This window comes from Gekko japonicus, unplaced genomic scaffold (genome assembly GCF_001447785.1).
Source record: "Gekko japonicus isolate JY-2015 unplaced genomic scaffold, Gekko_japonicus_V1.1 scaffold196, whole genome shotgun sequence".
Taxonomy (NCBI): domain Eukaryota; kingdom Metazoa; phylum Chordata; class Lepidosauria; order Squamata; family Gekkonidae; genus Gekko; species Gekko japonicus.
In genome coordinates this window covers 79,174-95,021 of record NW_015173129.1, presented here as the reverse complement: position 1 = coordinate 95,021, position 15,848 = coordinate 79,174, and the positions used below count along the sequence as shown (strand labels likewise).

Sequence of the window (15,848 nt, the reverse complement as noted above, 5' to 3'; positions counted from 1 at the left end):
GGATTCTCGGACAGTGACTCATATAGCATACAACCATCTTTCTGCTTTTGGTGATACATTGTCAGAGGCGTGATATTAATAAAAACCAAGGCTCCAATGTGCGTTACAGTGCCATCTTAAGCACAGTTACACCCTTCCAAGTCAACTGAAGTCCATGTGGCCCTTCTTAGAATGGCCCTGTTGAGACGCACACAGAGAGAATTAACATTTTGGATGTGTTTTTGGTCTCTTTGTTACTTCTGTTCTAATTTTGCTGGCATAAGCAACATTAAAACTGAGAAAATGTTTTGCAGCATTTTTAATTTACAGACTGCCTTTTTCCACTGAGACTCCCAGCAGAACTAGGATTAGGAAATGCTGAAATTGGAAATGGAGCTGTAGTCTGAACACGGCATACATATAAAACGTGACACAGTAAACAATGCAGATAAATGAGTGCACAGGCTAAAACAGCAAATGCATGGGGAAAAGATTGCAAAATACCTTCTGTCTGTGGAAGTAAAAATGACATCTGCTATAAATATGTATGCATCATACAACGGTTATTGGAATAAATCATCCCGGCGGGGGATTAAATAGGAATCTCACGGCAATTTAAAAACCATCCTGCTTTGTCGCAGGTGCTGATATGAAATTTTCAGCAACCAAAGAGGAACACACAGTGTAGGTATACAAGGGAATAGTAATCTGTGTGAAAAAGATGCTGACACTAGTTCAATGATAACCAAACTATTGATACAAATACAACCATATAAGCACAATCAAGTCCAATCTTAAAGGTGAAGATGTATGAAGAATAATATACGAAGAGTCCGGATATTAAGAACTCTGTTTCAAAGAACTTCCTCAGTAACTGAAACAATATATCTTCAAATAGGTCATACACACTCTTGTGAGTTACAGCAATCACATCTCATAAATGGGCAATTATTAACAACACATCTCAGAAAAAGCTCAAGGCTTTACATCACACTCCCTTCCATAATTACTGCCTAATTATTCTTCATACATCTTCACCTTTAAGATTGGACTTGATTGTGCTTATATGGTTGTATTTGTATCAATACATTAGTTATTACTGAACAGCCTGCATTCCATCTGACCGAACAGCTTCGGCTGTTCGAGTCCCACCGTGGCCGGGGTGAGCTCCTGGTCCATGTCCCAGCTCCCACCCACTCACCGGTTCGAAAGCCCGAACGGGCGAGTAGATGAATGGGTACCTGCTCTTAAAGCAGGGGGGGCACCCTTCCTTCCCTTCATGGTGGCATGGCGGCGGCTGAGGAGCGGAGTGGCGGCGGCAGCGAAACATGGTAGCGATAGCAACGGCGGCGAGGTGAGCAGCTCGAGCGGAGATTGGACCGGCAAAGCGCGGCGGTGGGGCAACACGGCAGGCCGGAGCCAATTGGGACAGAGGTTGGCTGCAGTAGCACGTGCCGTCGTACGCTGTGGGTCCATACCCGGAAGGAATCACTGTGACCGAAGGGAAGAACTGCGCCAAAGATGCCGTCACCCGGATTGAAGAACCTCCGTAAGAAACAACAACAACTAAGACCCTGCCATGGGTGCCTGATAGGTAGTCCCTTCCCCTCATGGTGTGTGTGGCCCTAGTAAGGTAATGTAGTTAATAATTGTACAATGTAAACCGCTCAGAGCCCTTAGGGGGTGAGCGGTCTATAAATTGAAAGTTAAATAAAATAAAATAAAAAATAGTGTTAGCATCTTTTTCACACAGATTACTATTCCCTGATATTAAATTTTCAGACACAAGAACTCCTCAAAATCATTTCATCTGTATCTGATGAAGTGTGCACGCACACTAAAACTTATACCCAGAATTAAACTTTGTTGGACTCAAACTTTGTTCTATTGCTTCAGGCCAACACAGCGACCCACCTGAATCAATTTGGAAACTCCAGTTGGTGCAGAACACCACAGCCTGGCTATTGTCAGGAAGTAGATGGAGCATGCATATTATTCCCATTTTAAATAAATAAATACATTTTACATTGACTATCCATCAGTTATTGGGCTCAGTTTAAGGTACTGGCTGTCACACAGAAAGCCCTTCATGACCTTAGACCCTCGTATCTGCAAGACCGTCTCTCCCCCTGTGCTCCGCCATGACAGCTTTGCACATCTTAGGAGGGCCTTCCACAGGTGGCAACCTGCAGATGGGCAAAATCAACAACTGCCCATTGTGGCCCCAACATTATGGAACAATCTGCCAGGTTAGGAGCAGTTTGATGTAGTGGTTAGGAGCGCAGACTCTAATCTGGGAGAACCAGGTTTGATTCCTCACTCCTCTACATGCAGCTGCTGGTGCGGCTTTGGGTCAGTCAGAAGTTCTTTCGGAGCTGTTCTTGAAAGAGCAGTTCTCGAAAGAGCTCTCTCAGCCCCACTGAGGTATCACAGGGTGTCTGTTGTGGGGACGGGAAAGGATTGTAAGCTGCTCTGAGACTTCAAGTGAAGGGCAGGGTATAAATACAAACCGATTCTGCAAAAGCAGTTGTTCCGCCCTTGGTCTCCCGTTTCCCCCAGTTGAACTGCTCAATTACCCACTATTTTTTAGAATCAAGAAGATGTGGGAGAAATCATGGGGAGATGCGGGTCAAAATGCAGTACAAAATTGAGCAATACAACCAGGGGAAACAGGAGATTGAGGACAGAACAACTGCTTTTATGGAATCAGTCCCAACCTCCTCCTCCTCCTGGCTTTCCAGAAACGATGCAAAACTGAATTGTTCAGGAGGGCTTTCCCATGCAGGCAACAGAGTTGCATTGTACTAAATGATTCACAAAGTTACTTAGATCAACTATTAGGGACTGTGGTCTATGTTACTGTGCTCTTAGCTTACTGAAACCAGGACCTTGCAATTTTTGCATCATGTAATGCATGGCGTTATGTTTTGCTTCGTTTCTGGTTTTAGTTTTATAATCATATTGTGCCATTTATTGAATGTTTTGACTCGCTCAGTTTAACCTGCCTTGAGCCCAAGTGAGAAAGGCGGACTGTAAATGGCAGGAACAATTTTTTTAAAAAACACCCCGGTTTGCAGCACAGATAAGTACTTAATCATGGTTCACTGGACAGGAAACGCCAAGGAACTCTGCCATGCAGAAATTTGGTGTTAAGTCGGCTACTTAACAAAGAGTCAGAGAGTGATTTCAGCTAACGATTCAATACGCGAAAATACAACCATAAACAGAATAACCAGAACAACTTTTACATTGTAGCTGCGCTTCTTCTAAACTCTCCAGGCTAATGTAGAGCCACGCCCTACTGTACATTACAACCAATAGGATTGTCAAGATAAAGTCCAATCACAGAAGTTCCCGCTCAGGGAACTGGATGGTAGGTGATTGGTCGGCTCTTCCTGGGCTACTAATAGGGATTAGGGATGCCAAATCGGGCCAGGGGGCGGGGAAACCCCCGCTTTGGAGGCCCAATTTCCACCGCGGCGGAATCGGCCCCGGGGGAACCCCGCCCCCGGCGTACGTGTCCCTAGGAAGTGACGTGAGCACGCCGGGCACGCTGGGGGCGGGGCCACGGCCATACAAGGGAAAACTCTATGGTTTCCCCCTGTATGGCCGCGGCCCCGCCCCCAGCGTGCCTACGTCATTTCTGGGTGGTGTGCACGCGGCGTGCGCGCTTTGCACGCACGCACTCACCCGACACCGGCCGGGAGCCCTCCGCTCCCGGCGAAGACTGATTTGGCAACCCTAATAGGTATTGAATGATTAGGATCCTTGCCCAGGACAAGCTTTACATGGTGTTTCAATTAGTGATTTCAAACACAGTTTTCCATTGCATTGAATACACCACATTTAGCATTTCCCCACCAGCATCTCTGCTGTCAATCTCCTTATGGAGCCATCAGAAAGGAGAGCAGGAAGCGATCCTCGCATCTGAACCCAGTTCAGCCGGGGGGCCTCTGCAAAGGATATGATTTATACGGAATTTAAACTGTTAACCAAACCTGATTCCTATGAGTTTCTTTGGCTTGCAGCTTTTGGCTGCAAAACAGGGTGGAGGGACTACGTATCAGGTAAACTTTCATCTGGTAAAACAGAGTCCTGCTGCGGCAGTGAACGGAATAGAAGCAAGCGACTTTTTTTCTTCTTGGTCCCCTTTGCCTCTAGTGTCATGGCGGCGCCGTTTTCCTTATTCCATCCGGGACTTTATAAAGCGTCACGTGAACGGTAAAGCGATGATGTGGCCCGGCTTGTCGGCCCGTACTATTAGTACAGAAAACCGGGAGCTTTGTTTTTAAAAAAGATGGAAGCTATGGATCGATGTAATCGTTGTTTTATTTAGGTGAGCTAATTGTTCAGGTGGGCTTTTTACGCAAGTGATGTTAGGCGTTCCAATATGTGAAACGCCCTGGTTACCCCCATTCGATCAAGTTAGTACAGGCCACGATGTTAGCACGTCGAACCGGCCGGGTGATTCCACTATACTAATTCGAGGGGAGTCACTAAAATCACACCCCCTCCTACGACTCTGTGTATCACCACGATTTTTACTATTTAAATAGACCAAAATATACTAATGGAGGGACACATTAAAAATACTAACACATCAAGGAAAAGACCACTCTGTTTTTAAAGCCCTTCTGAGATGGTTCAGCTGGGTCCCTTCTTTAGGCGGGGTTGAAGCCAACCCTCAGACCTCCATCTTGGACTCAACCAAACCGTCTACAAATGAGAGGGGGGGAAAGAAATGGGTTCCAACGTAGGCGATGGTCAAGAAACCTTAGATACCTTTTAAAAGCATAACTCGGGACAAAAGCGATACCAACAGAAATGAAGAAAACAACATTACCAGTTTTTTTAAAAAAAGAAAATTATTCCACCCCCTTCTGAGATGGTTCAGCCCCTTCCCAACCTTAGGGCGGGGCTGACTCAAAACCGTGCACACCCTCCATCTTGGATCCAACCAAAACAAAACACAGAAGGGGAAGCCGTCTCCTCATAGAAACCTCGGATCCCTTTCCCCCTCCCTCCACAGCGTGCGAGGAAAAAACAAACAACAGAACACACAGAAGTCGTCACAACCCCAACCACTGTCGAATAAGGTCCTTCCCTTTTTAATTTATATATATATATTAAAAATCCCCCCCACCCCGCCTTCCAGAGTTGGGGGAAACCGGCGACCTCTCGCGAGACCGGCCGCCGGCAGTCCCGCGCACATGGCCCGGTAGTAGGGGAAGCGCCTGCCAAACGTGGATCTGGTGGGGGGCAGGCAGAGGCCATGCCATAGGGCTCGTGCAAAGGCACTTGCGCTGGGGGCTGGGCACTGGCGGCAGAAGAGGGAAGATTGAGGAAGAGCTCACTGGGCGACTCAACACCTGACCCGCTTGGCAGAGCTGCAGCATTGTTGATGTAGACGGGCTGCCTGGCTGCTGAGGTGGCAGCAACAGGAGGAGGAGGAGGAGGCGGCGGCGGTGGTGGTAGCAGCAGCAGCCCCGTCCCCGCCTTCCTCTTCCCCGTCCCCGCCGCCGCTGCCGCCTCCTGCTCCCGAGGAGGCCGCGGAGGAGCCGCCGGCCCGCGAGAAGACGCCCAGCCCCGGGCTGAAGGCGACAGCAGAGGAGGAGGAGGAGGAAGAAGAAGAGGAGGAGGAGGAGGACAAAGAAGAAGAAGAGGAGGAGGAGGAGGAGAAGGGCGAGGGGGGGTCCGAGAAGGAGAAGTCCTCCGGGGAGGGGAAGGAAGAGGAGGAGGAAGAGGAGGACGAGGGCGTCTCCTTCAGCGACCCCGAAGGCTTCGAGGACGACATCGACGAAGAAGGTGGGGGTTGCTTGGGGGGGGGTGTTGTCAACGACGGCCCCGCGGGGTAGGCCGGTAGTGGGAGAGGGTTAGGGTTGGGGTTTGCCCGGAGTCTCCCGGGGAGGGTCGTGGGCAGTGCTCCCTCTAAGCTGTGGAGAGTCTTGTGAGCAAAAATTCTATCGGCATTAAAGTTGTGTGAGCGAGCGATTTTGGCTCCTGCATTAGTCTGCTCTGGAGCCCTCCTTCCTGAGCTAAGGCAAAAATGTGTGAGTCGGAGGCTAGAAAACTGTGAGCCAGCTCACACTAACTCAGCTTAGAGGGGACGCTGCTCTAGAGCCATCCTTCCTGAGTTGAGACAGAAATGTGTGAGATGGAGGCTAAAAAACTGTGAACTGGCTAACACTAACTCAGTTTGGAGGGAACACTACTCCGAAGCCATCCTTCCTGAGTGAAGTAGAAAAAACGTGTGCACAGGAGGCTAAAAACTGTGAACTGGCTCACACTAATTCAGCTTAGAGGGAACGCTGGTCGTGGGTCTTCCGTTTAGCTTTGGTTTCACTGGGACCCTGAAAGGTAGGCCAGGCTGGGAGGGAGAGGGGCTGGTTCGAAGCCATTCAGAAAGGTGAGTGGCTGGATTCTCCTATCCTTTGTTCCTGTGACGACCCTGCGAGGTAGACCAGGTTTGGAAGGGTGGCTGACCCAAAGTCAGTCTAGCTTATTTTCACAACGGTCCTGTGAGGCAGGCTGGGAGGGAGAGAGGGGCTGATTCAAAGTCGTTCAGTAAAGTTTGTGGGTGTCTTCTCTTTTGTGCTCGTGACAGTCTTGCGAGGTTTGGAAGGGTGACTGACTCGGTAAGGTTTGTAGTTCTTTCCTCCACCTGACTTTCATGATGACCTGTCAGGTAGACCAGGCCAGGAGGTAGTAAGGTTCGTGGGTCTCCTCTCCTTTGTTCTCGTGACAGTCCTGTGAGGTAGGCCAGGGTTGAAAGGATGACTTACCCAAAGTCACTCTGTAAGGTTTGCGGTTCTTTCCTCCAGCTGACTTTCACAATGACCCTCTGAGGTAGGCTGGGCTGGGAGGGGCTGGCTCGAAGTCATTCAGAAAAGTTCATGGGTCTCTTTTCTGTTTTTGTGACAGGCTTGTGAGGTAGGGCAGGTTTGAAAGAGTAAGTGACCGGAAGTCACCCCCTAATGTTTGTAGTTCTTTCCTCCAGCTGACTTTCACCATGATGCTATCAGGCAGGCCAAGCTGGGAGGGAGTAAGGTTTGTGGGTCTCTTTTGTTCTCACAGCAGTCTGAGTGAGTGACCCAAAGTCACTCTGTAAGGTTTGCGGTTCTTTCCCCCAGCTTACTTTCACAAGGAACCCTGTGAGGTAGGCCGGACGGAGAGGGGGGGAGGGACTGACTCGAAGTCATTCGGTAAGGGTCACAGGTCTCCTGTCTTTTGTTCTCATGACAGTCCTGTGAGATAGGCTGGGTCTGAAAGAGCAACTGACCCGAAGTCACTCCGTAAGGTTTGTGGTTCTTTCTTCCAGCTTACTTTCACAACAACCCTGTGAGGAAGACCAGGGCAAGCAGGAGAGAGAGGAGCTGACCTGAAATCCCTCAGTAAAGATGAGTGGCTCTTAGTAAGGCTCTTGGGACTCCTCTCTTTTGTTCTTGTGACACCCCTTTGAGTTAGGTTGGAATGAGGGATTGGTGGTCCCAAAGCCAGTAAGGTTCATGGATCTCAATTCTTTTTTCCCCCTCATGACAGTCTTGTGAAGCAGGCCAGGCTGAGAGCATGGCTGACCCAAAGCCAGTAAGGTTCATGAGTCTCTTCTCTCCTTTTTTAAGACAGCTTGGTCAGTTAGGCAAGGCTGAAACTCTGAGTAAGGTTCAGAGGTCTCTCCTCTAGTATATTTTAACAACCCTTTGAGGTTGACCATGCTGAGAAAGCAGCAGACCCAAACTCTCAGTAAGGTTCATGTGTCTCTCCTCTAGCATAGTTTAACAATAACCCTGTGAGGTGGGCCAGGCTGAGAGAGTAGCTGACCCAGAGTCACTCAGTAAGATGCATGAGTCTTCTGCCTTTTATTCTTGTGAAACCCCTGTGATGTAGGCCAGCCTGAGAGCGTGGCTGACCCAAAGTCAGAAAGATCTGATCCCCGGTGAGCCAGGCCAGGCAGAGAGAGAGACAGCGCAAAAGAGCGGCTGATCCCCCAAAGTCATGCAAGGAAGTTTCATGGGGGAGAGGGGGATGTGACTCCTGATCTTAGTGTGACATGTTATCTGCTGCAGCACATCACACAGGGTTGCCCAATGCAAAGGTGTGGGGTTGCATTAGAGGAGTGGCTGTGGTTCACTGGTTAAGCATTTGCTTGGGACATAGAAGATCCCAGATCTGCAGTTTGAACGGTCAGGCAATAGGAGACGTGGAAGCTTTCTGCTTGGGACCCTGGAGAGCCTCTGTCAGTCTAAGTAGACACTGCTGTCTTTGACAGGCCAAGGGTCCTGCTCAGCCACCCTCTCTGCACTACCTAAACACACGCTGAGTCCATGCGGATGGGGAGCATAAGCATGCTGGCCGAATCCCCCACCTATGCGCAGTCGCTGGGTTGGGAGTCCTGGGTTTGATGGGTGTGCATTCCATCCCTACATGGTTAGAAGATGGCACCTGGGTTTTGAACATTGTGTGACACGGAGTGTTGGACTGGATGGGCCACTGGCCTGATCCAACATGGCTTTTCTTATGTACGCCAAAAATTGGCTGCGAGACTGACCATCCCAAGATCATTCCAAAGGTTCTGGGAGGTTATTTGAACCTCCGTGTTCAGAGGCGGTAAATCTCTGAATCGCAGAGTCCAGAGGCAACATCAAGGGAAGGCCTCAGCCTCTAAGCTTCGTTGTTGGCCGTCCAGAGGAACTGGTTGGCCACTGTGTGCGAGACAGGATGCTGGACTAGATGGACCCTCACTGGTCTGATCCAGCAGGGCTCTTCTGATGTTCTTACCAGGGGAATGCCTCGGCCTCTATGCCCTGTTGTTGGTTCTCCAGAGGAACTGGTAGGCCACTGTGTGGGAGACAGGATGCTGGACTAGATGGGCCCTCACTGGTCTGATCCAGCAGGGCTCTTCTGATGTTCTTTTCAAGGGAAGGCCTCGGCCTCTCTGCCCTGTTGTTGGTTCTCCAGAGGAACTGGTTGGCCACCGTGTGCGAGACAGGATGCTGGACTAGATGGACCACTGGTCTGATCCAGCAGGGCTGATGTTCTTAAGGCCTCCTCAGTTATCTAATGTTCCAACCCCAGTATTGATTAGCCTTACTGAAGTAGGATCTTATAACATTTCTTCTCACAATTCCAAAGCTTGTGCTATATGTTTAGCATCCCGCAGAATGTTCTGTCTGGGGGGAAATACGCACAGCATGTTTTACCCCACGGCTATATCAACTTAAAGTGCTTTTTCTTTGACCAAGCATTTTTGCCATCTCTGTGGGTGAGAGTTTTGAGTGACTTCCTTGAGAAGACAATCTTGAATGATGTTTATTAGTTATTGGCAATTAAACAGCTTTAGCTTATGATAAGGTTGCACAGCTTCCCATTGTGGCAGTCAAAGGATCCAGCTTTTGTGTAACAAAATGGCTCAGGTAGTCTTCGTTACAGGAAAGCAAGGATATCTTACAGCTCACCCAGGGTCTCAATTTTTAATGGAAACAAGTTGAGATGGTATATATTAAGCTTTTAGTATGAAGAAATTTGGGCCATTTTCAGGCTCTGCTTGATCTGACATATGGTACTATATAGTGATTTTGCTGGATTGCAGTGATATCCAGCTGGCTGTAAATCTAGTCACCAAAGACAAGTGTTCCCAGTCCTGAGGCAAGAACATGCTGCTAACACGCATTATTCCTACCCCAAGGTGTCATTCATCCCTTTGGGTTTCGAGAAGCTTTAAAAAAAAATGCAAGATTTGCGCCATACCCCAGTATAAGTGATAAAACTTCCTGCCTCTTAAGTGCACACAGACAGGAGGACATGTGTGGTGAGAAGGGGTTTGGTGGGTGAGCGTATACAGACTCTGGCTAGTTAACTGCATTAATATTTATTGGCCTTTGACAGTGTGTGAATAAGTCTCTTGGTCATGCTCCTGTGACGTTACATCTTGAAATCAAAGATTTATCTACATTTTGGAGTTAAGGATCTCCTATCCAGTGTTTTCTTCTGGCGCACAGAACAGCATGAACTGCAGGGGAACACATGGATCCTTTAGCTCAGAAGGGACACGTCCAAACTTTGTCTGGGGTTAGAAGCAACTTTAAAGTCTCTGAAATTAAGCTTGTAAATCAAAATACAGCTAGAAGACATAATGTCTGCTTTTGACTGTCTGGTGTGTTTGTCCCCAACTGGAATGTGTTTGACAAGCCCTGCCATAATCTGTTGTGGCGGTATATTGTAGTGCCTGATTAAGTATTAACTGAGTACTTGGATATTAAACATTTTCTTGGTGAAATGTAGCTTTCAAGGCATGTTTGTACAAAATGACGTCTTGGAATATTTTGTGCTTGTAACAATCCAGAGATTCTAAGCAGTGTCTTTAACTATCGTCATCCAAAAGAGGGATGTTATTATTGCAAGGACAAGTGAAGTTAACAGATCTAGTGGGTGAAGACATGCAGATGTCTGTGTTCGCTGTGTGATTAAACTAAATGTGTCTTTGAAGGCAGGGAAAACTTGTTATACTGCTGTAATTGGAGTACTTGGGTATGACTATATGTCTACTAATTATAACAATGCTACAGCGTACAAAGCCTTCAACCCAGAGGGCGTGCTGTGTGATTTTTTTAAAAGGCTGTGGTGGGTATCCGTGAGGATAGCAAAGCATTACGGAGTCATCATTAAATCCCATGGCATGACTGCCATACCAGTGCCGTGAGGGGAGAATAGTTCAGCATCATGGTGGGTGTCAGTTCTGTCTGTCCATTTTCTATCCCAGCATAACTTAGGGCAGCATGCAGAGTTCTCCACTCCTTTCTGTCTCCACAGCCCCTGTGAGTTTAGCTGGACAGAGAGCATGATCGGCCACAAGTTATCCTTGTAGCGGAATTAGAATGTGTGCCCTAATCTTTCAGGTTCTAATGCAACTACTGACTCTGCTGCAGTGGCTCTTGATGCAGTCATGCCTTGAAACAGCTGGGGAAGGGCGGGGTGCTCTAGGGATGTGTGTATGGCCGGGCACACAAGGGTACCTATTACCAGGGAAGGGTACTTGGCCCAGGACTCATTCACTAGCAGAATTCTGTACATCGTCTACAGAAATCAGCAAGGGAGTCAAGCTGGATGCACAGCAAAAACGGTGGTTGCTTACCTGTAACCGTTGTTCATTGAAAGTGGCTTCTGTGCGGGCACACATGGGACTGCAGTAGGCAGGCCGACCACCGGGAGGAGCTAGCGAGCTTCTTTTTAGAATTTTCAACCCGAGAGGGCTAGGCTCCAACGAGGAGGCGGTTTCCCGCCCAAAACACCACCTGACCTGGGCGGAGCCAGCCCTCTCCCCTCAGTTCTCCTCTGCCGCTTATTGTCGCGGAAGACTCCCACAGTGGGGAAGGAGGGAGGGATGTGTGCCCGCACAGAAGCCACTTTCAATGAAGCAAGGGAGTCAAGCTGGATGCACAGCAAACTAGGGTATGACGTTTGGGAAAGTCCTGTAAGAAATTCAGTCTGCACCGTATTTATGCAGTATATCCTGATGATGTAGCAAGCTGAGTTCCATGTCCATCTGCTTATTATCAGAAGATGTCTAATACAGGTGGTTGATTTCTGTGTTGAAATATAGTTATAAGAAGATAAGAGAAGCCAATGTTGGATCAGACCAATGGCCAATCCAGTCCAACACTGTCACACAGTGGCCAAAAATACCAGGTGCCACCAGGAGGTCCAGCAGTGGGGCCGGGACACTAGAAGCCCTCCCACTCTTGCCTCCCCTCCCAAGCACCAAGAATACAGAGCATCACTTGCCCCAGACTGAGAGTTCCTATCTATCCCTTGTGGCTTATAGCCACTGAGGGACCTCTGCTCTATATGTTTATCTAATTTTTCTCTTGCAGCCGTCCATGCTTGTAGCCGCCACCTCCTCCTGTGTCAGTGAATTCCATGTATTAATCACTCTTTGGGTGAAGAAGTACTTCCTTTTATCCGTTCTAACCTGACTGCTCAGCAATTTCATTGAGTGCCCACGAGTTCTTGTATTGTGAGAAAGGGAGAACAGTACTTCTTTCTCTACTTGCTCTATCCCATGCATAATCTTGTAAACCTCGATTATATCACCCCTCAGCTGTCGTTTCATGAATGGCTGCCCTTCCCAAAACTCTGTGTGCCAATTTCTTTTGTCTCTGTTTTTCACAGAGTTACTTGAAGACATCCTGCAAGAGCGTCCACAGGAGGCAGATGGGATCGATTCCGTGATCGTCGTGGATAATGTCCCCCAGGTCGGGCCGGACCGTCTCGAGAAACTGAAGAACGTTATCCATAAGATTTTCTCCAAGTTTGGGAAAATCACCAATGAATTTTACCCAGAATCTGATGGGCAGACGAAAGGGTGGGTACATGAGGGTGAAAAACGAAATTTGGGGCTTTTGCTGGGAAATGTTCCGACACTGTAAAATTTCGGTCACTGGAAGAATTAAGTTGCCGACATAAAATCTGTAGACCGACTGACCATTACGAAGCCTGCTGGTCTTGCATTCTTGGCATCCGCTACAAAAGACTGTGGGAGTCGAGTGGGAAAAAACAGTTTAATTAGATCATAAGCCTAGGAAAGGGACATTCTGTATAAGGGTAGATTCTGCTTCTAAACTGAGATCCCCCCCCCCAATGGAGGTTGTAGGTGTCTAAACCAGAAGACTTAAGAGCTGGTTTGAAACTAGACCCCCTCCCTCCTGGCAAGAGCCAGAAGAATAAGCTCAACTTGGCTCCTGTTATTAGGCAGACAGCTGCAGAGTTTGCCTGATTTTCCCATCTTCCCACGTGTTGTATGTTAAAAGGCCTGTCAGGTTCTGTTCTTCACTCTGGCATTTCAAAGCTGATTTCTCCCATGCCGTCCCTCCATTCCTCTTCTTAAGAGTGCCCCTGGCTTGCACAGAAGGCGAGATACGTTCTTTGTGTGGCAAATGGTTGGAAATTCAGTTTTGTTTCTGAAGAGCTGTCTTGTTCTTGGGTGCCACGCTGGTTGAACGACTGCCTGCTTTTCCTATGTGTAGAGATGTATTCCAGCCTGACCTGGATAGCCCAGGCTAACCCGATCTCTCCAGATCTCAGAAGCTAAGCAGGGTCGGCCCGGTTCCGTACGTGGAGAGGAGACCACCAAGGAAGCCTGGAGTTGCTGTAAAGAGGCAGGCAATGGCAAACTGCATCTTTTAATCTCTTGCCTTGAAAAACTGAGGGTTACCTTAAGACAACTTTGAATTCATGGCACTTTCCACCACCAGAGATGTATTTCCAGTGGTGCCTGCCATAATCTCTTGGTGCCTCTTTACAGCCCTGTGTCCTGAGCCGCTCTGTGGTCCACCCCCCAAGTGTCTCTCCGTTCTTAAGATTTGCATTTTCTTTCTAGCTTTGGGGGGGGGGGTGCTGAAGATGATGGGAACAAGGAGAGATTGCAGTGGAGTTCGGGTGGGGGCAAACTCCAGCCACCGCATTTTCAGTTCACAGCATTAGCGCTTGGCCCTTTGTTTCATCCATCACCTTGTCCGGGTAACACAATCTTGAACGGTGTTCAGTGCTTGATGGCCTCTGTTTGTGGCAGGTATATTTTCCTGGAATATATGTCTCCCACTCACGCTCTGGATGCTGTGAAAAATGCTGACGGCTACAAGCTGGACAAACAGCACACCTTCAGGGTCAACCTCTTCACTGACTTCGACAAGTGAGTAGGCTCGTCATCGCTTTCTGCCAGGACCCCATCCCCGTGGCTATTCAAATACCAGTCTGTGTAACTGAATTATCCACTCTTGTAGGTACATGAACATCAGCGATGACTGGGAAATCCCCGAGAAACAGCCATTTAAGGATCTGGTGAGTCTTGGAAAGTGTGTTCGTGGTGTGTAAGGCTTGCCACAGAGTCACCACTGTGTCTACTGAGAGGCAATTCTGAGCATTCATGCTATGTTTGTGGCTTGGGGCGGGGGTCTTGTCTTGTGTAGGACAAAGTAGGACAAAGAAGGGTCTGTGTTTTATTTGAAGGTATGTTCCCATAGGATGTCTGCGGTTCGTAATGTATGACACACGGGCTGTGAGTGACCCCCATGGGTCGTTGCTAATGTTTCTGAGCATCCCAGTTCTTCCTTTTCTAACAAGTCCATTTGTTTGCTTGAAGTTTGTTGCTTTTGTGGTTAGAAACTCAGAAACCCGGGCGAAAGGTACAAACAGTGAAACACGGCTACATGCAGAAGATTTAAAAGCCAGGTATCTTTGCAGCAAGTGTGTGAAGGGCTTGGTACACGTTGACAATCTCAGACAGATGATTTTATGTAGCTCCGCAGGGCCTGTACAACGGAGCTCTTCCACCAGGCTTTCGATTAGGGTGCCGCCTCCCCATACTGTGGCCCCGGCCCCCCCAATATCAGTACAAACTTAATAACCAACAGCCTGGCAAGAACCCAGACTGTGGTGGCAGTTGACTGTCTGGATGCCGAGAGAACGCCGCCATAGTTTATTAGCACTTACGCTTAATAGTGCTTACGATCTTATACGATGTGGTTTTTATTTAAATCTTGTGTTTTATCTGTTTTAACACATATATATTCTGTAAGCCGCCCTGAGCCTGGCTTCTCAGGGAGGGTGGGTTACAAATTAAACAAACAAACAAATAAGTAGTTTGTTTAAAGTCCGCATGCTTCAGTTCTTCATGGTGGTTCCAGACTTCTAAAATCCTAATCAGCCGGTTAGTGAACTTCCCATTTTCTTGACTGTACTGACTCAGTATGCGTCATCTGCCTCGAGAAATCACACGTGTACAGGCTGTTGTTGATTCTGCCCGTTTGCAGGTTAGCACCTGCAGAATCCACTGCTGCTGACGTGAGCGAAGTTGTCATGGCGGAGCATAGGGAGAGAGCCAGTCTCGCCAATAAGAGGAGGCGAGGCCATGAAGGGCTTTGTTGTGGATGTCACGGCATTCTCTGGCGTATCTTTGAAGTTCTCAGACCAGGGGGGTGTCAAACATAAGGCCTGGGGGCTGGAACTGGCCCTTCCAGGGCTCTTACCTTGGCCGCAAGCAACTGGTGCGAGGGAGGGAACAGGAGGCTGCTCGGGGGGGGGGTGTAGTGGACAGAGCCACTTTGGTTGTGACTTCAGCACACAGGACAACCTTGTCTGCAGCAGTCAAGAACCCTTTTGCTTCAGTGGCATTCTGACTGTTTAAGCTGGGAGCCGCTGCATGGGTGTGGCACAGGTTGCTTGAACCCGCAGCATTGCCCCACCATGGATCACCTGGCAGCATTGGCCGGAGGCAGCCGCTGCCACACAGGCATCTCTGGCTTATCCGGCTTTACTTGGCCTGGATCCTTCCATGCACAGGACCTCGGACTTTGGCTACCGCTCCCCTACTTCTGCAGGTGGGGGGTTAGGTCAATGTCTTCCCAGTCCCCATCCATGGTGGCTCAGGGGCAGGGGGGAGCTCACAATACCCAGCTACTTAGCATGTTTTCCCTTGGGCTCAGACTCACAACAGTGGGAGTGGGCTGGGGAAGGGGTTTGCTCCCCCTCCAGGCAGCACCCACGGGGCCTTGCAGTGAAGGCACGCCAACTCAGAGCTTACCAGTTGCTGTCATTTAAAAAGTTTGTATCTCTGGTGCCCGGCATTACATTTTATGGCACACATGGCCCAGCCCGACAAAGTCACATTTATGTTAGATCCGGCCCTCATAACAAATGAGTTCGACACCTCTATCTTAGACATTTCGCAAAACTCACCTGGGACTGTCAGTGTTTGCGAGCGGGATGTCATCTTGCGTCAGATGTCAGGCATTCACTGCCATGAGCTAAAAGTGCAAGATCTCAGAGGTCTCGATGTTTGCATTTTGCCATAGCCAGTCTTGGAGATACGGAGAGGG

The 15,848-nt window shown here is 48.7% G+C and overlaps 1 protein-coding gene across 1 annotated transcript in view; it reads left to right on the top strand.

Moving 5' to 3' along the window:
* Nucleotides 1-1,266: 1,266 nt before the first annotated feature.
* EIF3B (eukaryotic translation initiation factor 3 subunit B) overlaps nucleotides 1,267-15,848 on the top strand; it is a 35,827-nt gene continuing 21,245 nt past the window's right edge. Inside the window, exons 1-6 of the mRNA XM_015422074.1 lie at nucleotides 1,267-1,310; nucleotides 4,141-4,200; nucleotides 5,387-5,784; nucleotides 12,145-12,337; nucleotides 13,544-13,663; nucleotides 13,755-13,812. Of these exons, the coding sequence (XP_015277560.1) occupies nucleotides 1,267-1,310; nucleotides 4,141-4,200; nucleotides 5,387-5,784; nucleotides 12,145-12,337; nucleotides 13,544-13,663; nucleotides 13,755-13,812 (873 nt within the window). The remainder of the gene's footprint in view (nucleotides 1,311-4,140; nucleotides 4,201-5,386; nucleotides 5,785-12,144; nucleotides 12,338-13,543; nucleotides 13,664-13,754; nucleotides 13,813-15,848) is intronic.